Source organism: Pseudorasbora parva, chromosome 14, assembly GCF_024679245.1.
Source record: "Pseudorasbora parva isolate DD20220531a chromosome 14, ASM2467924v1, whole genome shotgun sequence".
Lineage (NCBI taxonomy): Eukaryota > Metazoa > Chordata > Actinopteri > Cypriniformes > Gobionidae > Pseudorasbora > Pseudorasbora parva.
Window position 1 is genome coordinate 9,918,092 of NC_090185.1, and position 22,558 is coordinate 9,940,649.

The following is a 22,558-nucleotide window of genomic DNA, read 5'->3' on the forward strand; positions in this document are numbered from 1 at the left end:
TTTGTTTTCTTTTTTAGCGAAATGCACGTTTAGTTTAGTTTTTTTTTTTTTTTTAATGTAGCCTACTTTTAAAAAAAGTAGACGCTTTAAGCTTTGTAAAGACATTTCGTTCATGTCTGAGGCCTAAAATGACGGAGTATTTTAAAAACTGTCATGAGGAAAAATACAGCAAAACGTGCGGGCGAGCTGATTAGTGTGGCACTAGGTGTCTTCAATATTGAACCTTAGAAAATAAGTCATAAAGCCATCCTTATGGGATTTGATGGCATTAATAGCCTATAATAGAGCTTAGATTCTCTGCCCGAGCCCGAACCCGAACCTGACCCGAACCGACCCGCGGGCCGGGTCGGGCTGAGATTTCCCTGCACTATCCTCGGGTCGGGTTGGGCCGGGCCCGTGATCAAGCGTTTTTTTTTTTTTTTTTAATCATTAGCCTACTTTACTAGTCTAATTGGGTGGGCAGAAAGCTATGCTATAATCAGAAATTATATATATTTAGCAAAGTAAGAACTAATACAACAACTAAGAAACAAAGGTGTAGGCTACAAAGCTGCACAAGTCAGGATTAGTGTAAAAATGCGCGTTAAACTCACAGCTCGAGCAGTGATGGAGTGCAGCATTATAAACAGAAACGCTCCGTGTCAAGAGCTGCTCGTGAACACTGCACTTTGCTTAATTAAATATCTTCGAATCGTTTCGTTTAAAAGTGGTCATTTAAAGCTTTCTATACGCATATTTATCATGTCTGTGAGGCAAGTATAGCCTGCTGAGTTTCGGTTTATTGATGAGACGCGCGCTCCAGTGCATGAGGAATGAAAGCGATCACTCCCACGACTTCACCTCATAATTTTATTCTGCTATTTGCTTTTTATTTATTAAATCCAGGCAATTGGTCTAAGAAACCTTTTTTAAAATTAAGATGCAAGTTAAACAAAACGAAAAAAATGATTTCAACAAAACAAAACTTAATATTAAACTAAATATAACCACCAAAATAATTTCTGACCCACTCGCATCTTTTCACTCATCATACTCAGATGAAACATGTAAAAATAATATTATAATATTTAAACATAAATATGAAGGAAAAAACACATTGTTTAATGGCAACAACAAAGTAAGCTACAGATAAATGTCTGAGCTGGATTTGAGCAGACATCAGTTTACCGGTGAGCGGATCATGAGCGCGCGCCTGCGGATTATTGAGCGGAGTCAAGTCAGCTTTATTTATAGCCTATAGCGCTTTTACAATGATGATTGTTTCAAAGCAGCTTCAAAGTGTTAAACATGACAATATTGCAACAAAATGTTATTCGGCTGTACAGTCGCTGTGGAGAAAACTGAAAACTAAATGCAGTTTTATCATGAGCCTCACCAGTCCGTTTCGCTGCGCTTTGCTCATTACAGGCTCGTTCTCATCAAACGCCCACGGATTGAACAATGGTCGGGTTTAAATCGAGCTCGGGCTCATAATTACAATTAATGTGTCGGGCCGGGCTCGGACACATCGTGCACGGGCTCGGGTAGGGTCGGGCTTGATTTTTTGAGCCCGATCTAACCTCTAGCCTATAATCAATGTAACGTTGCTGTGCAGTAGTTGAGCAAAATCATAAGAAATATCAAAAGAATAGCTATTCAAATAATATCTTAAAGGGTTAGTTCTCCCAAAAATGAAATTTATGTCATTAATGACTCACCCATGTTGTTCCACACCTGTAAGACATCATCTTCAGTTTAAGATATTTTATATTTAGTCCGAGAGCCAATCGTGTATGCACACTATACTGTCCATGTCCAGAAAGGGAATAAAAACATCATCAAAGTCCATATGTGACATCAGTTAGTTAAACACAATCTCTTGAAGCATCGAAAATACATTTTGGTCCAAAAATAACGAAATCTACGACTTTATCCAGCATTGTCTTCTCTTCCGCGTTTGTGTTCAATCCTCAAATAAAGATTCAAACGGTTGTGAATCAGTGTATTGATTCATGATTCGGATCGCATGCCAAACTGCTGAAATCACGTGACACTGGATTAATGGATATTATGCCAGGGAGCATTTACTACTTAAAAAAATACGGGTCGGGTAATGTTGCAATATTTTCTTTTTTGCGGTCAAAGTTTAGCTGAAAATGTCGGTCAGGTGCGGGTTGTTTATTGACCCGCGCATTACTGCTAATACAAGTGGCTGATTAACAGTGACAAAGTTATTGCTGATATGGGACAGTGACCGTTGGCACTTCAACAGCTGGAGATCATCAAACTTATGCAAATGATGGGTTCACCGACTTATTACCATGGAAGGAACACCTACTAGAAAATATAAATGCTATCCTCCAAATAAAAATACATCGGCCCATAGGTTACATCACGACAGCGATCACAAACAATAAAGGCTACAATCGGTTAAACTGTTAAAATATCGAAACTATACCCAGTACAAACACTTTAATAATGTCTTGTAAAGCCAGCATTATTTGAAGTCAAATGATATTATGCTCCTGATTGACTGTATATTTTTCCTTGCAGAAATCAAAGGAGGCTGTGTATGGAAATATCGCCCCCAAATGGTGATCAAATATATCTGCCAGTATGTTTTTCTCCTGACTCTGTTGTGTTTTAACTTTTTTTTAAATCGAATGTTTTTTTTCCTCTTTCTTTTGCACATGCGCTCTCATAAGACTGTTGTTATGAATCATGGTGTACAAACAGCACGGCAACAAGTCAAATCAATCAAATAAATGTTTCTTTTAATCTTAACTAACCTATACACTGTAAAAAGATCTTAACACATGTACTAACTTTATTAAATATTGATCCCACTCTTCATTATTCTTTATCACTTGGTCTACTCTTGTTTAAATCCATACAAAAATTGAATATGGAATGCAAAGTTTACAGTATCGCACACACAAACACACGTTCACTATCTTTGTAGGGATTCTCCATAGACGTAATGGTTTTTATACCGTACAAACTGTACATTTTATCCCCTTACACTGCCCCTGCCCCTAAACCTACTACTCTTGTTTAAATCAATACAAAATTGAACATGGAATGCATAGTTTACAGTGTCGCACACACACACACGCACGTGTCTGGTTCACTATCTTTGTAGGGATTCTCCATAGACGTAATGGTTTTTATACTGTACAAACTGTACATTCTATCCCCTTACACTGCCCCTGCCCCTAAACCTACCCATCACACACACACACTGCCCCTGCCCTTAAACCTACCCATCACACACACACACACACACACACACACACACTGCCCTTAAACCTACCCATCACACACACACACACTGCCCCTGCCCTTAAACCTACCCATCACACACACACACTGCCCCTGCCCTTAAACCTACCCATCTCACACACACACACACACACACTGCCCCTGCCCTTAAACCTACCCATCACACACACACACTGCCCCTGCCCTTAAACCTACCCATCACACACACACACTGCCCCTGCCCTTAAACCTACCCATCACACACACACACACTGCCCCTGCCCTTACACCTACCCATCACACACACACACACTGCTCCTGCCCCTAAACCTACCCATCACACACACACACTGCTCCTGCCCCTAAACCTATCCATCACACACACACACTGCCCCTAAACCTACCCATCACACACACACTGCCCCTGCCCCTAAACCTATTCATCACACACACACACACACTGCCCCAAACCTACCCATCACACACACACACACACTGCCCCTAAACCTATCCATCACACACACACACACTGCCCCTGCCCCTAAACCTATCCATCACACACACACACACACACACACTGCCCCTGCCCCTAAACCTATCCATCACAGACACACACTGCCCCAAACCTACCCATCACACACACACTGCCCCAAATCTACCCATCACAGGAAACATTCTGCATTTTTACTTTTCTCATCCTGTATGATTTATAAGCATTTTGAAAAGTGGGGACCGCTGGCTGGTCCCCACAATGTAGGTGATCTCAGGTTTTACTATCCTTATGGGGATATTTGGTCCCCACAATGTAATATAAACAAGGGCACACACACACACACACACACACACACAAAATAAAATAGTCTGTTTCCTGTTGAGCTCACAGTGATGATGCTGTTCTTCAGAATCACACCAGATGAAGACATTTATCAGTTCAGTTAATATCATACCACTGATGATGTGTAAATATCGAAGGATTCATCTTCTGACCTTTACTCAAGACAACTAGCAGTTCAATTCAGTCCTTAACATCAACCCAGTGTGTAAATAACATTTATGATATGCTTATATTAGATGGTGGAGCTGATCCTGCTTATGATAGATGATGTTGTAGTATGACCACTATATTATCATTGATATGATCATCTCAGGCGCACAATTTCAAGGATGATAAACAGGTGAAAAAATCCCACACTAGATGACGCTCTAAGCAGCTGTAAGCACACTTTCTATTCCATTAACCCTTACTGTGAGATTGAACAGCATTATGTGGAGGTAAAGGTATATTTCTACATTCAAAACTATTAATCTATAGTAGTTTTTGGCACTCAAATGGATTTTTTTCTGTTTGCTGGAGTTTATAATAACATTATTGATCAGTCACGTGACATTTGCATGATCCCATATTACAACAGTAACTCATTCATTGAATTTATTATTTAAATTAATTAATTAATGCATTGATTTCAGTCTAAAATTGACAATAACAGGATATGATCTTTATTAAAATATGGTGTGAATAATTATTCTATACTCTTGCTGCTTGAAATAACTACTGAAACCAGCCCTGTGTATCATAGCATGAGTAGCTCACAGCTGGATCTGATATTAGAGAAATATTGAATCATCTTCTCGTGCTGACAGACACATACTCCACGTGAGTCTCCTCTTCAGATTTCTGTAAAACACATCACACAAGATAGAATAAAACACTAAAACAAATCATCTACATTTATATCAGTGATTTTAGAAAAAAAGGTCTGGTATTGAAATGTAGTTATATTGGCATGAATTGAACTGCACAGACCTAACTATGTTAAATCATAACCATAACACAAGCTGAATAGGAAAATGTACAATTTTGCCTAAAAGTTATTTAAGAAAGTTTTACCAATATTTTATTAGTATTATTCTGAAGTGAAAAGTATGATGAATGAATACAGTAGAGTTTGAGTTTTTATTGTCCTTTATTTTGCACAATTATACAGTTAGTTGCATTAAAAGATCCTGCACTCTTAAGCCTCTTTCACACTGCACGTCGGACCCACAATATTCCCGGTGTTATAAATATATAACATTGCCGGGTCGCCTTCTGTGTGAAAGCAACCACGTCTCGGAATTGATTACCGAATTGAACCCAGGTCGTGACGAGCGCTGTGTGAACAAAAGCCAAAACTAATGCCGCAACGGATGTGATGTTATCGTGAGACTCCTAGAGCTTGTTTTTTCAATAATACAACCCTGCAGTGCCAGAAGAGCTAGTCAGTATTTTAAACGCAGAGTGTGTTCGTATACAAAAGAAACTAAAATTAAACAAACAGCAATGTGCGCAAACTGGACACAAGTCGAGACGACGGAGCTCCTTACTATCCGCGCTGAAGCTGAGATCGCTCGCCGTTATACGTCACATCAGGATGTCATATTTTTTACAGTCTATGGTCACATGTCAACTCGACCCGGGACCGTTACGGGTTGTGTGTGAAAGCGCACATATTACGGCATTTCGCTGGCAGTGTGAATGGACCAAATCTAGCGGCCCCAGAAAAAATGCCGGGTCTCATTATCCGTGTATTTGCCGGAATCGCAGTGTGAAAGGGGCTTGGTTGAGCTGCTAATAAGTCCTGCTCGCATCTCGTATACAGACACACGAGATTTTACTTTCACTTTAGACATATCCGACTGTGTTTATATGTTAACCTTGTGTAGTAATATTGGCATGAACTGCACAGACCTGTTAAATCATAACCATAACGCAAGCTGAATAGGAAAATGTACAATTTTGCCTAAATAACAAAGTTTTTTTAAGAAAGTTTTCCTAAATAAGAAAGTTTTACCAATTTTTTACTAGTATTAGCCTGAAGTGAAAAGTATGATGAATGAATACAGTAGAGTTTGAGTTTATTTATTGTCCTTTCTTTTGCACAATTATACAGTTAGTTGCATTAAAAGATCCTGCACCCTGTTAGTGTTTCTCAGTGTCTTTAAAGGGTTAATTTACCCATAAATGAAAAGTATCCTTATGATTTACTCACCCTCAAGTCATCTTATTATAGAGTTATAATAAAAATGTCCTGGCTCTTCCAAGCTTTATAATGGCAGTGAAAGTAGGATGGATTGAGGGTAAATCATGGGCTAATTTTCATTTTTGGGTGAACCTTTAATACATATTCTAGCGATGCTCCAATCAGATTTTTTGCAGCTGATACAGATTACCGTTTTCTTATCGGCCGATACCGATCCCGTTTCCAATGCTTCACTGATTTGTAAGCTTTCTGATCACTGTTATCCTTTTTTCAGATTTAAAAAAAGATGATAGATGTTAACTTTATTATACTTTTGTTACATTTTATGGTAATTATGTAGTGTAACTATTGTTTTAACAGGGTACTAAATAATCACAAAAATTATTCATTATACAGTAAACATTTTAATATGTCTTTAAAGGTCCTGTTCTTCGCGATTCCATCTTTCAGACTTTAGTTAGTGTGAAATGTTGCTGTTAGAGCATAAATAATTTTTAAATAAATAAATTATTTTAGGCCGGTTTGGACTACACCCCTGCACTTCCTTCATGAATGACGTCACTAAAACCGTTTGTTGACTTACGCCGGCTTCACACTGCACGCGCAAGCAGGGCGTAGGCAGGGCCGAAGCAGCGCGTGTGTAAAGCAGTAGCAGCGCGCGCACTTTTTCCTTTCACACAGGCAGCGTTTGTCGCGCGCAGTTGACACGCGCAGTTGTGTACAGAGTACTCTATAATGGATAAGTTTGCATTTCTCTTTAATGTATATGAAATGGAAATAAAGCAAAGATTTATCATGAAGCTAATTTTATATTTAAAAAATCGTTTCACTTGTTTCTGATGTTTTTTTTTTTTTATTTCGTTTAGTGCAAGTTTTTGATAGAAGAAAGGCCATCGCACTATGTCCATGAAAAGCACACTGCTAAAAAGAGAAACTTCAGGGAATTGTCTTGAAATATTGGAAAGGCATCAAATTTACATGCATTACCCATCATAAACCTATTAAAGATAATTCATAAATGACTGTAATAACTAAGAGGAAACTTCTTAATAATATATTGTAGGCTAAATGAGCAAATTATCTAACAAAGTTTTTTAAAAAATGACAAAACGCACATTATAGTCTATCTACATGTCTATACTGTATGTGTGCTATATTAATGTGTGTATATTTTATTTACCTATCCATATTTAGTTGTTCGTTCGTGAGACAACGAAAGACTGTCAAAAACACTTTAAAATGACGTACCATCAGCACCAAGAGCCGCTCACGCTCACCAACTTCCTCCCATGCTTTTTCATTCACTTGCAAGTCTTTATAAAGCAAATTGTGTGGATCACAGAGAACTGTGTGCTTCTAAACCTTCACGATGAGACGAGTGTCATCCATTGCTGTCTTTCCAAATGCACTCTGAAGAACACTGCCTGTGACACCACGTGCTTTTGTTTATCGTTTCTGTTATGCCAGCATATAGTTATCATATATACATAATTTAATTCATATTTAATTTAAGCTAAACTGGCATACATTATTTAAAGTTAGTTTTGTAGTTCAGGCAAAAACTTATGGCAGTGGCTTCGTTTTTTGTGTAGAACTTTTTTTTTCTCACAGCGCCGGGTGTCATATGGTGACTGAGAAACACACGGAACACTTCACTAAATTATTTCATGGTTAAATGTGTTATTTTTCATGTTAACCAGGTTAATTTTGATCAGAACAATGTACTGTGGCTTTAATTCATCGTAAGCAGCGCGTCAAAAATAGACCTGGCGCCGAAACGATCGCGGCACTGCCGCTTCTGCTCTGCTCCTGCTACGCGCCGCTGCGCTGCCTCTGCTGCCGGTGTGAATGCACTCATCTGTTAACATGAGCGCCGAAAAAAATACGCGCTGCTTACGCCCTGCTTACGCGTGCAGTGTGAAGCCGGCGTAACCCTCCGCCCACAAGAACACGCAAAATAGGGGGCGTGGTCTTGTTGCTCTCCCACGTGGAGAAGAGCGCGCATTCAGCGCTTGCATCTCCCCGTTATGGTAAGAGGCGCGACCTTTCCGGGCAAAGTGCGCTAAGCTGCTGTCCAATCACAACACGGGAATACTGGCCCAATCAGAACTCATTACGTGTTTCTGAAGGAGGGACTTCACAGAACAAGGAAATCATCAGGCCGTTTTTAGGACAGAGGAAACAGCGCTGTACAGATGAGTGTTTTTTTACACGCGAAACATGAACTCATGTTATATTGCACACTGTAAACATAATCAAAGCTTCGAAAACACGCGAAGAACGGGACCTTTAACATGGGATTTCTGCATAATACTATATGCATATCAGAATACTTAATAGGGCTGGGCGATATGGCCAACAAAATCATATCGCTGAATTTTTTGGCTGAATGGTGACACACGGTATATCTCCTGGTATTTTCTACATTTTTTCTATTAAAAAAATAAAAATAATCTGTATTTATTATAATAATAATTTTATTTCACATCCTGCCCAATGATGTCCTAAAACAATGTTGATATTGAATGCTATAAACAAATACAGTGAATGTAATGTTGGCATGTATTAATAATAATTTTGTTAAATTCACTAAACTAAAAAGATTCAAAAAGCATATTAGCCTACATTTGATTACCCAATAATGGTCACTTTCATCAAAAATATACATACTTTAGTTTAAAATTCCACATATGGCACATTTACTGACCAACAAGAAATATTTTAGAAACATGTATATTTTATTCAGAATTATTACACGGCTCTGTGAAATACTTGATTCTGATTGGTCAATCGCGCATTCCAGTTATAAAGTTTTTAATATGGATCTTTTTCTTACACAAACGCATCGATTCGAATCAGAAGGCTCTATTAACCCATCGGAGTCGTGTGGAGCACGTTATTTGACGGACAGCTGCATTTTTTATGGACTTCAAACACAACTACAACTACTGCTGGGATTAACGTTAGCCTGGACTTTTTAAATATAACTCCGATTGTATTTGTCTGAAAGAAGAATGTCATATACACCTATGATAACTTGAGGGTGAGTAAATCATTGGCTTGGTTTCATTTTTGGGTGAACTATAACCCTTTCATTATTCATTTTCAACATTTAGCAAGGGCAAATGGCAAATCTTCAGCAATAGATAAAGGCTTAAAGCAGGTTGGAACTGTTTTCCTTTGCGGAAGCTTTGCGTAAGAGCTAATAAAATATTTAATCTCGAGACAATATTTTGTGTCTAATAATTATTTATTTGAGACTAGTAGCCGCGTGTAATAAGCGGGATAATGTACACCCAGCCGGTTTTTATCGCAGAATAAACCCCTTCAGAGTGATGCTCCGCTTCGCGATAACAACCGGCTGGGTGGACATTATCCCTTACTTATTGCGTACCTATTCTATTGTGCGCTGTCTGTTTGGCGCGCATGTACTTGGGCGATCATTCACAGAAGCCTGAATTTTAGCGGAGATTCACATGCAGAAGGCTCGTCCTCTCTGGACAGTCAAGTGGACATATCTGCATGACTTTCTAACATTTACAGATGGAGAATATACCTGTGAAATGAAAGTTATGCACTGAGAAAGCATTGAAAGTGAAAGTGCCCTTTTTTGTTTGAGATCGGCCAAGTTTAGGAGCACCGATCGAGTCATAAAATATGATTATCGGCCGACACCAATCTCCGGCCGATCAATCGGAGCATCCCTAATATATTCCAGTACAAATGACTAGTTATTACTTGCAATAACAATCAGTTATTGTCTTCAGTTGATGATTATACAGACAAAAACACAATCTCACTGCTGAAATGACACACACACACAAATGATAAATGATCTTACCCACTTACCCATGTGTGTGTGTTTCTTTCATAGAACGACGGATGAAGAAACAGAACAGCAGAAGTTCTCTCATCTTCACAAATCTGAACTGCTCAAACAACAGAAGAGATTAAAACTACAAAACTGGATCGTTTTTTTTTTTTTTACAAGTTAAATGTCCCGTTCTTTGCGATTCCATCTTTTAAACTTTAGTTAGTGTGTAATGTTGCTGTTAGAGCATAAATAATACCTGTAAAATTATAAAGCTCAAAGTTCAATGCCAAGCGAGATATTTTATTTAACAGAAGTTCCCTTTCAAAGCCTACAGCGAACGGCCGGTTTGGACTACAGCAGGAAGTGCAGGGATGTAATGATGTCACTAGAACCGTTTGTTGACTAACCCTCCGCCCACAAGTACACGCAAAATAGGGGGCGTGGTCTCGTTGCTCTCCCACGTGGAGAAGAGCGCGCATTCAGCGCTTGCATCTCCCCGTTATGGTAAGAGGCGGGACCTTTCCGGGCAAAGTGCGCTAAGCTGCTGTCCAATCACAACACGGGAAGCGCTGGCCCAATCAGAACTCGTAACGTGTTTCTGAAGGAGGGACTTCACAGAACAAGGAAATCATCAGGCCGTTTTTAGGACAGAGGAAACAGCGCTGTACAGATAAGTCAATTGTGTGAAAAATACTGTTTTTTTACACAAGAAACATGAACTCATGTTATATTGCACACTGTTAACATAATAAAAGCTTCGAAAACATGTAAAGAACGGGACCTTTAAAGTTTTCATGCTCACAATTAATGAAATATATTTAATGCTGCAAACACTTTGGCATTTGTTTTACACAACGTAAAGTATTTACACTAAATTACTCTGATGTCATTTCCGCCTGGATTTGGCCTACCCAAATTGAAAAGCCTCCCATACACACATACAGTGGTCTAGGTTCAAAATGTTGGTGTCATTTTACAGGAAACCCTTTAAAGTTACATAAAACACGGCTAAAAGGGATAAACATGTTGTGTTAGATGGTGTAGCAGGGTCGGGGGAGGGGGGGAAAGTGGGGTCATCCCTTCAGACCCATTTGAGTAAATCTGGCATACAACGTAACACAGACAAACTTCTTTTTTCACTATTTTCTGTAATTTAGTGGAAACAGCCCAAACTGTCTGCAGGTTCCTAGAGCACACAGGGCCTGAGTTACACACTTTCAAAAATGAATTTATGGAGGAAAAAAACTTTGGTGGTGGTGGGGGGTTAAAGAGGTATTACAGCTTAGACAACATATACTTACATGTTTATCCCTTTTAGCAGTGTTTTAAGTAACTTCAGAGGGTTTCCTGTAAAATGACACCAAAAATTTGAACCTAGACCACTGTATGTGTGTATGAGAAGCTTTTCAATTTGGGTAGGCCAAATCTAGGTGGAAATCCCAAAAAAATGGCCCTGGAGTGTAAGAGGTTAATAACATTTGACATTATTGCTCTTTCCACACACCAATACTAACAGAGTAAAATAAATACAGAATCAGTTTGTGTGTGTGAGAAAGATGAGTAAAGAGCTGCTCAGATCAGTGCAAAAACAATAACCAACATTATTTAGGACTAAATGGTGTTACCTACATAAATATGTACTCATATTTACAATATGGGCTATCAATTGAATAATGCGTTTGGAGTAAATTTTTCAATTGTAATAATAAGAATTATTATTTGTTATAACACAGTTAAAAGCAGTAACTCTCACCTTCTTGATCAGTTTTTCTGTGTTTCCTGCAGATCCAGAAAATCCCAAATCCAGCAACAGTCAACAGATATCCAGCAGCAGCAGACATCAATATTATCAGAGAGACTGAGACTGGAGAAGGACATGGTTCTGTAATCATAATGAAATAAGTGACTGCATTAGTCTGATCTACAACAGAAGACAAAGATCAGTGCCTAATATTCTTAACGATTATAAGAATCGATTATAAGAAGTGATTCAAGACCGCTCTGAGAGCAACTCTGAGTGAGGAAAATACTAAAACTTTTAAGTAAAATTAACTTGATTAAAATTAAGATTATTAAATGGATGCTGCATTAAATGCCTTCCCTACACCTACCCCTAATCCTACCCAATAAATATTTGTATTATTATTAAAAATTTCGTTAGGCACTTAATTTTCACTTTTACAACATTGTTTAATTTTTATTGAAAGTAAATGCCTTTCCGGTGTGACGTGATGGGAAGAGAGAGAAGAGCAAGCTCTGCAAAAGGCGGATTAGAACCGGGGCTGATCACAAGCCTTACGCTCTACTGACTACACCATTGAAGACGTTCAAAAACACATATATATTTTGGTATATATTTTTTACCACCAAGGAAACACTTCAAGGGAAAATCAATAGGCTAGTATGCATTTTTCATGTTAACATTAGTCATCGTGTTATTAGGTCAAAACGTCCTTTTTTAACAGTCCGTAAGCCAGCATTTATTTGGTTAATTTAAAAATACTGATCTGTTCTTTCAATTCCTCGAAGGAAATGCTTTGAATAACGTACTTTGTTATTGACGTAACCTCGGTTTACTAAGATAAGTATTGAGAATGAGTATAAAAATAAGGCAGTATATAAAATTATGCAGTGCTACTGCACTGCCAAAACAGTACTGAAGCTTACTCACACGCTATTGGCTGGTCAGTGGTCAGTCAGTCGTATTGTGTCGCTAGAGTCAGTGGGAACCTATTCACTCACACCGTGCTATAAGTGCAACAACATGTACCTCTACTCAAGCTGAGAAGCTAGTATAAGTGTCCCAAGCCAGAGTTTTTGGCATATCGTGTAAGGGGCAAATACCCAAATATGAAAAAGGCTGGGCTCACCGAGGCCGGATATCATCATAATTAAGGGGCCTATGTACTTGCAGCGCAGGGACATATCCGTTATAGACCCCTAAGCGTTAACTGTGAAGGACCGGGAAAATCTGTCAAAGTTACACGGTGACTATCAGCCAGCCGTTCTATAGATATCACCAATAATTAATTACGCCGCTTGACCACGCCCAGGAAGAGACCATGCCTCTTGTGGAGTGAGCCTTGACACCTACGGGGCACTGCAGGCCTATAGAAGCGTAGGATAACACAAGATAACACGTCAGCAGCGTCTTATGTCAGCAGCGTCCCTGCGGAGTCGCGGATTGACAAACAGACCTGGAAGATAAGACAATACTGAATAAAGTCATAGTTTAAAGTAAAGAATATATTTGCATATTATAGTGGGAAATAAGTATTTGGTCACTTTCAAAAAAAGCAAGATTCCTGGCTCTCACAGACCTGTACCTTCTTCGTTAAGATGATCCTCTGTCCTCCACTCTTTATATGTATTAATTGCACCAGTTTGAATTTATCATCAGTATAAAAGACACCTGTCCACAACCTCAAACAGTCAGAATTCAAACTCCACTATGGCCAAGACCAAAGAGCTGTCAAAGGACACCAGAAACAAAATTGTAGACCTGCACCAGGCTGGGAAGACTGATTCTGCAATAGGTAAGCAGCTTGGTGTGAAGAAATCAACTGTGGGAGCAATTATTAGAAAATGGAAGACATACAAGACCACTGATAATCTTTCTCGATCTGGAGCTCCACGCAAGATCTCACACCGTGGGGTCAAAATTATCACAGAACAGTGAGCAAAAATCCCAGAGCCACACAGGGGACCTAGTGAATGACCGGCAGAGAGCTGGGACAAAAGTAACAAAGGCAACCATCAGTAACGCACTACGCTGCCAGGGACTCAAATCCTGCAGTGCCAGATGTGTCCCTCTGCTTAAGACCGAACATGTCCAGGCTCGTCTGAAGTTTGCTAGAGAGCATTTGGGTGATCCAGAAGAGGATTGGGAGATTGTCATATGGTCAGATGAAACCAAAATAGAACTTTTTGATAAAAACTCAAATTGTCGTGTTCTGAAAAGAAAGAATGCAGCGTTGCACCATAACTACTGTGAAGCATATGGGGGTGGAAACATCATGCTTTGGGGGTGTTTTTCTGCAAAGGGCCCAGGACGACTTATCCGTGTAAAGCAAAGAATGAATGGGGCCATGCACCATGAGATTTTGAGTAAAAAACCTCTTTCCATCAGCGAGGGCATGGAAGATGAAACATGGCTGGGTCTTTCAGCATGACAATTATCCCAAACACACTGCCCGGGCAACAAAGAAGTGGCTTCGTAAGAACCATTTCAGTGGCCTAGCCAGTCTCCAGATTTAACCCCATATAAAAATCTTTGGAGGGAGCTGAAAATCCGTGTTGCCCAGCGACAGCCCCAAAACATCACTGCTATAGAGGAGATCTGCAAGGAGGAATGGGCCAAACTACCCTGTGTAAAAAACCTTGTGGCGACTTACAGAAACGTTTGACCTCTGTCATTGCCAACAAAGGGCATTTAATAAAGTACTGAGATTAACTTTTGTTATTGACCAAATACTTATTTTCCACCATAATTTGCAAATAAATTATTTAAAAATCAGACAATGTGATTTTATGGGTTTTTTTCTCATTCTGTCTCTCATAGTTGAAGTGTACCTATGATGAAAATTACAGGCCTCTGTCATATTTTTAAGAGGGAGAACTTGCGCAATGGGTGGCTGACTAAATACTTTTTTGCTCCATGGTAAAATCTCTAAAACTGTGTTCCAAAGATGAACGGAGGACTTATAATTGTATTACCGGTGTGGAACAACATGAGGGTGAGTCATTAATGACATAATTTTCATTTTTGGGTGAACTAACACATTAAGCTCCCGTCGAGGGGCAGCACATGTACCACAGGTGTTGTGTGACATTTTTAACAACGTCGCTTGCTCTTTTGTGAATAATATAGCAAAGAAAGGATACACAGGTGTTGTGCAGGGAAACAGCGTGATTGAGCGCCCTGATTAGACAGGCCTGTCTCGAATGCTGGATTAGGCCAGTTGCTGGCCCATCTTCTATCTCGTTAGCGAGAAGGTGATGTCTTTGAGTAGGAAAGCCAGCGAAATTCTGTAGATCGTTGCTCAAGGAGAATAAATCTGAATACATGGCAATCTGAGTGTCTTTTATAGGCAGATGTCCTGTCCATTCTGGCAGGCTCTGGCTCAATTCGGCGGGCTCCGCACCGATTTGTTTGCGCAGTTACACCACTCTGCCAATGGTTCGTGCAGTTCCCTCTGACCAGGCAATAGTATGTGTGGTGTGACAGGCAGCGGGGCGAGGGACCGTGAGAGCGGGCCGGTGACGAGTGGCAATGAGTACCAGCTGCGTGACGCACCGGTCTCATCTCGCGGCCAAGTGACTGGAGCATAAAAGGAGGAGCCAAAGCAGCGGAAGATGAGAGAGGACCAGGCCTGGATTTTATGTTGAGTTTTGCTTTGCGTTTTATTATGTGCTTGTGGGCAGTCGTCCGTGAGGGGCTGCCCATGTATTATTATGTGTTTGTGGGAAGTCGTACGTGAGGGGCTGCCCGCGGTTTTACTTTCGTTTTGTTTATTTTTACATTAAAAGGTTTTCCCCTTTCCCTATGTATTTCTTTACTCATTTAAAAAAAAAGTATTTTCATAGACAAATAATAAATCGTTTTTATCGTTGATCCAGAAGGGAGATGATAACTAACAGGTTAAATGTCTTACTGTGGTCGAGAAAAAACAACATCACTGACAACAAATGAATAAAAAGCTTCATTTTTACCACTTTACACTAAGATAAATGACCAAAAATTCTGATCCGTAAAAATGTTGTTCTTCTGAGTTAATGCCGACGGAGTTTATTCAAGTGAAAGTAAAAGATTAAAAAGATTAAAAGCTCGAACTTCCCTAAAAGCACATGCACATATATATATATTCACCTTTAATGCCGAAGATGGCAGTGTCTGACAATGATGAAGTGATGTTTCACCCATAGTTACCGAAGGCAGAAAACAAAAGAATAAGAAGAATCATCAGCAACACTTGAAATGGCAAGAGCCAGTACTGAATGCAACCAAATATTAATATCACTGTCACTTGATGGAGGATCTGGTGAGGAATCAACAATTCAAATATTGATTTTGAAGATGTTGAAAATTATAGTTTTGAGAATATGTTTGAGATCACAAATATGCGGCAAATGCTGAATGTAAAGTTTTATATTATCGAGACAGAGATCCATCCGTGTTAGATATAGATCCGGGTTGCTAAGGACCCGAATATGTAATAAAGATTGGCGAAACATTCATGCATTAAAGGGTTAATATAAATACCTTGCAGTTGTATTTTTGGTATACAAAACTGATATTACGTGAAGTCTATCACAAATGTTGTACTTAATGCACTTAATTGTGCGGAAGTGCTGAGGTGCAAATAAAGATATACTTAAAGGGTTAGTTCACCCAAAATTTAAATTCTGTCATTAATTCCTCACCCTCATGTCGTTCGACACCCGTAAGACCTCCGTTCATCTTCAGACACAGATGAAGATATTAGTGTTGAAATCCGATGGCTCAGAAAGGTCTTCACTGACACCAATGTCATTTCCTCTCTCAAGACCCATAAAGGCCCTAAAGACGTCGTCACAAAGCCCATCTCACTACAGCAGCTCTACAATCATTTTATGAAGACAAACTGCTGAAATCACGTGACGTTGGCGATCCGAACCGCTGATTCGATACAATGATTCATAAAGCTCTGAGGCGTGTGTCAAACGAGTAATTAATGACAGTATTTTAATTTTTGGGTGAACTAACCCTTTAAGTAGATTTAATTGTGGTAAAGAGGAACTATTGCAAGAATACTTTAGGTGCACTTTAAATATCTTGCATTCAAAAACTGATCACACCATTCTTACTAACAGTGATATTAAAACACATTTTAGGCATAATATTAGGACATGTGGATTGTGCAATATAGAAATACTCCAAATTAGGGGTGTCCATGGTTAACCGATTAACCGTTAAAAATTGCGTAACCGAGCGAAACATTTTGCTCTGTTAAGTGGCGTCAATGACGTGCTTTGAATTTAGTTGTAATATATTTTTGCACCAATAGAGACCGCCAGAGCGCTCCCAGACATTTGTAATATCCACAAGAAGAAGTCATGACCAGCTTAGTTTCTAACATGAAGCGGGCAAAGAGAAGTACCATAGACAGTAAAAGAAATGGACACAGCGACCCCATTGATGTCAACGGCTAAATAATGAAGTCAACCTAGGGGCGCTCACTTCCTGATGGCTGAGCGAACTGCGCAGGCTCAGACTGAGCTTGACGAAGTAGATGTGACGTGAGCCTCCTGTCTGACAGCTGTAGGTCTTCTAGTAGATGTGGAGAGCGAAAGCTGAATCACGTTGTTTAAATATTTTCTCCCGTTGCTTTTGGCTCACTATGGGCTTCTCCCCATTCTTCCCCCTTGACTTTATCAGACTAGTCTCCAGGACATGTCTCCACGTCCCCCCGACTGTCTCATAGACAGTAAAAGATTGCCTGCGAGCGTCTCCTCAGGTCTATACGGTAATTTCTCAACTGTGCGACAGGGTCGCGTTGGTTATGACGCAATCGTTAGCCTAATTTTACAAAAACAGCTTCTGCAGGGGCGATAGTGTAAGATACAAGGTAATGGAGCCTTTTATGCATTGTCGTGTTTCTTTAGAAATAAACAATGGACAAATGTAGTCTTTAAACGCCTCAGATGTAAAGTTATTCACTGTCAAAGTGACTCAAAAATGAATGGGAGTCAATGGGATGCTAACAGCAGGTGATGGCTTGGTTAGCAATGGCAGCCCCTAGGGGTGGAACGCTTTCCGAGCACTAGATTACCCCCTTGAGAAGTACAGCGTGGGAGAACTTTAAAAATGAGAGTGACGGGGCAAAATGTAAGTATTGCAATGCAGTGCTTACCGCATTTTTCAGGCTATAAGTCGCTCCGGAGAATAAGTCGCATCAGTCAAAAAATGCGTCATGAAGAGGAGAATAACATAAGTTATTTTGGACTATAAGTCGCATTAGGGCAGAAGCAGAGCGGGAGCCGCGCACGCTGTGCGTAACGGATCAGAAGAAAGAAAGTTTGAAGTGAGGGACTAGAGAAAAGCAGACGTTACTTTAACTGTAATGAAGAAAACAAAAAAAGCTAATCGCGGACTGAAAGCAAGATGGCCAGAGCTGAAGGAACGAGTCCACAGATGCTTGAACTCTCTGCCGGGAGAGGCTCAGCCGCGCGAGTCAAACGCTGTGTGAAATGTGAATCATTCTCGGCTGCATATTTTACTGCATGCCCTAATCCTGCAGGCGCCCTCGCGGCCACTTGCATTGCTCGTGAACTGGAGCGCATCTCATCCTAATTTAACGAAACTCAGCGTACGCCTCACAGACATGAAATATATCTTAAAGCTTGAAATGTCTTTTAACAATTTAAAACGAAAAGAAATAGGCTACTCTCTGATTATGTAATCCATGATGTGCATTTCTCTCTATAGGCGCGTTCACTACGGAGATGGCGGTCGTCACATTAATAAACTAAAAATAACCCTGACGCACACTATGGTTAACCGAGTATTAACCGCTAAGGGCCTCGCTTAACGGTTAATGAAAAACTTGAAAACGTGCAGCCCTACTCCAAATAAAGTTTAATTATAGTTTTATATCTGTAAGTCTTAACTGACATGTCAATAAATATGATTAAGGATTTGAAGTATACTTAGTATGATGTAAAATTATTTGAACTGTTCAAAGGAAAACTAACAGGATATTATGCATTTATTATGTTAACATTAGTCAACGTGTTATTAGGTCAAGTCTTCATTTTTTTAACAGTCCATAAGCCAGCATTTATTGGGTTGATTTAAAAATAATGATGATATACTCACCAAATAAAGAAACGCTGAAGCGCTTAATGATGCTGAAGCTGCTGCTGATGATCTGTAGTTTATATTCTCCAGAGTCTTCAGTTGTGGTGTTCATGATGGTCAGAGATCCAGTCTGAGGATCCAGCTTCAGTCTGTCTCTGAATCTCTCTTTACACTGATCATCTGCACAGATCTGACTCTGATCTCCAGTGATTTCAGCGATGAGAACTTCATTAAAATACCACGTCATTGAATCATCCAGTGTTCTTAATACAGCAGACTCTAAAGTAACAGATTCTCCCTCCAGTTTATTCACTTCATCTCGTCCAGAAGCAGAAACACCTGAAACACAAACCAACAGATGTGGAGGATCTTTTGGGGGGAAATAAATAAACTACAAATGAACAGCACATGAATGTGATTGCACAAGCACTTCTTAACTTCTGATCTGAAAATAACCATGTATGCATGGTCTGTACTTATGGACATATTTTACATATTTCTATTTAAAAATATAAAAGAAACACTCTTAAAATAGTATCTTGCAAATGATTTAGTTTTAAATCAAAACAAACTGTTTAATTATGTAAACTGAGATAGTTCTAACAAATTTGTAAAGTGATTATCTGTGTAATGTATGTGAAATAATATACAGGTAAAAACAATACTCTAAATATCATTATAAAAACACATAAGCTACATACAACACATTGTAATGTAAACTAAAATAAAAAACATTATTGACTTACCACAGACGGTATTGAAGATCTTTTCACTGTTACTGTCGCTGCTGATGATCTCTAGTCTATAAAGTCCAGAGTCTTCAGTTGTGGTGTGTGTGATGGTCAGAGATCCACTCTGATGATCCAGCTTCAGTCTGTCTCTGAATCTCTCAGTGCCATTATTACACTGAACATCTGTGCAGATATAACTGAAGTCTCCACTGATTTGAGCGATGCGAATGTTATCAAAATACCATTTAATATCTTCATGTTGTCTTGTTTCAACACCAGTGTATAAAGTGACTGAATCTCCCTCCATCACTGACACATCATCTGAACCAACACCGAAAACACCTGAAGAAAAAAATGACATAAGCAACACAAAAATATACAAAAGTGAAATCAGTCCCCTTTCCCTATGTATTTGTTTACTCATTTAAAAAAAAAAAGTATTTTCATAGACAAATAATAAAGTTTTTATCGTTGATCCAGAAGGGAGACGATAACTAACAGGTTAAATGTCTTACCGTGGTCGAGAAAAAACAACATCACTGACAACAAATGAATAAAAAGCTTCATTTTTACCACTTTACACTAAGATAAATGACCAAAAATTCTGATCCGTAAAAATGTTGTTCTTCTGAGTTAATGCAGACGGGGTTGATTCAAGTGAAAGTAAAAGATTAAATAGATTAAAAGCTCGAACTTCCCTAAAAGCACATGCACATATATATATATATTTACCTTTAATCCCTTTTGTGTCTGACAATGATGAAGTGACGTTTCACCCATAGTTACCGAAGGCAGAAAACAAAAGAATAAGAAGAATCATCAGCAACACTTGAAATGGCAAGAGCCAGTACTGAATGCAACCAAATATTAATATCACTGTCACTTGATGGAGGATCTGGTGAGGAATCAACAATTCAAATATTGATTTTGAAGATGTTGAAAATTATAGTTTTGAGAATATGTTTGAGATCACAAATATGAGGCAAATGCTGAATGTAAAGTTTTATATTATCGAGACAAAGATCCATCCGTGTTAGATATAGATCCGGGTCGCTAAAGACCCGAATATGTAATAAAGATTGGCGAAACATTCATGCATTAAAGGGTTAATATAAATACCTTGCAGTTGTATTTTTGGTATACAAAACTGATATTACGTGAAGTCTATCACAAATGTTGTACTTAATGCACTTAATTGTGCGGAAGTGCTGAGGTGCAAATAAAGATATACTTAAAGGGTTAGTTCACCCAAAATTTAAATTCTGTCATTAATTCCTCACCCTAATGTCGTTCGACACCCGTAAGACCTCCGTTCATCTTCAGACACAGATGAAGATATTAGTGTTGAAATCCGATGGCTCAGAAAGGTCTTCACTGACACCAATGTCATTTCCTCTCTCAAGACCCATAAAGGCCCTAAAGACGTCGTCACAAAGCCCATCTCACTACAGCAGCTCTACAATCATTTTATGAAGACACGAGAATAGTTTGTGTGTGCAAAAAAAACTAAACAACGACTTATATAGTGATGGGACAATTTCAAAACACTGCTTCGTAACGCCTCTGAGTTTAATAAATCAGTGTATCGATTCATGATTCGGATCGCGTGACAAACCGCCACACTGCTGAAATCACGTGACGTTGGCGATCCGAACCGCTGATTCAATACAATGATTCATAAAGCTCTGAGGCGTGTGTCGAACGAGTAATTAATGACAGTATTTTAATTTTTGGGTGAACTAACCCTTTAAGTAGATTTAATTGTGGTAAAGAGGAACTATTGCAAGAATACTTTAGGTTCACTTTAAATATCTTGCATTCAAAGACTGATCACACCATTCTTACTAACAGTAATATTAAAACACATTTTAGGCATAATATTAGGACATGTGGATTGTGCAATATAGAAATACTCCAAATTAGGGGTGTCCATGGTTAACCGATTAACCGTTAAAAATTGCGTAACCGAGCGAAACATTTTGCTCGGTTAAGTGGCGTCAATGACGTGCTTTGAATTTAGTTGTAATATATTTTTGCACCAATAGAGACTTTAACAATGACTTTAACAACTTTAAAAATGAGAGTGACGGGGCAAAATGTAAGTATTGCAATGCAGTGCTTACCGCATTTTTCAGGCTATTAGTCGCTCCGGAGAATAAGTCGCATCAGTCAAAAAATGCATCATGAAGAGGAGAATAACATAAGTTATTTTGGACTATAAGTCGCATTAGGGCAGAAGCAGAGCGGGAGCCGCGCACGCTGTGCGTAACGGATCAGAAGAAAGAAAGTTTGAAGTGAGGGACTAGAGAAAAGCAGACGTTACTTTAACTGTAATGAAGAAAACAAAAAAAGCTAATCGCGGACTGAAAGCAAGATGGCCAGAGCTGAAGGAACGAGTCCACAGATGCTTGAACTCTCTGCCGGGAGAGGCTCAGCCGTGCGAGTCAAACGCTGTGTGAAATGTGAATCATTCTCGGCTGCATATTTTACTGCATGCCCTAATCCTGCAGGCGCCCTCGCGGCCACTTGCATTGCTCGTGAACTGGAGCGCATCTCATCCTAATTTAACGAAACTCAGTGTACGCCTCACAGACATGAAATATATCTTAAGAAAGCTTGAAATGTCTTTTAACAATTTAAAACGAAAAGAAATAGGCTACTCTCTGATTATGTAATCCATGATGTGCATTTCTCTCTATAGGCGCGTTCACTACGGAGATGGCGGTCGTCACATTAATAAACTAAAAAAAATAACCCTGACGCACACTATGGTTAACCGAGTATTAACCGCTAAGGGCCTCGGTTAACGGTTAATGAAAAACTTGAAAACGTGCAGCCCTACTCCAAATAAAGTTTAATTATAGTTTTATATCTGTAAGTCTTAACTGACATGTCAATAAATATGATTAAGGAT

The 22,558-nt window shown here is 39.1% G+C and overlaps 1 protein-coding gene across 1 annotated transcript in view; it reads right to left on the reverse strand.

Annotated features, from left to right (window-relative positions):
- Positions 1 to 4,736: 4,736 nt before the first annotated feature.
- The window catches only part of LOC137040038 (uncharacterized), a 146,809-nt gene continuing 128,987 nt past the window's right edge, over positions 4,737 to 22,558 (reverse strand). The window contains exons 4-6 of the mRNA XM_067415460.1: positions 11,828 to 11,956; positions 10,110 to 10,189; positions 4,737 to 4,915 (exon numbers count right to left, since the gene is read on the reverse strand). Of these exons, the coding sequence (XP_067271561.1) occupies positions 4,862 to 4,915; positions 10,110 to 10,189; positions 11,828 to 11,956 (263 nt within the window). The 3' untranslated portion in view covers positions 4,737 to 4,861. The remainder of the gene's footprint in view (positions 4,916 to 10,109; positions 10,190 to 11,827; positions 11,957 to 22,558) is intronic.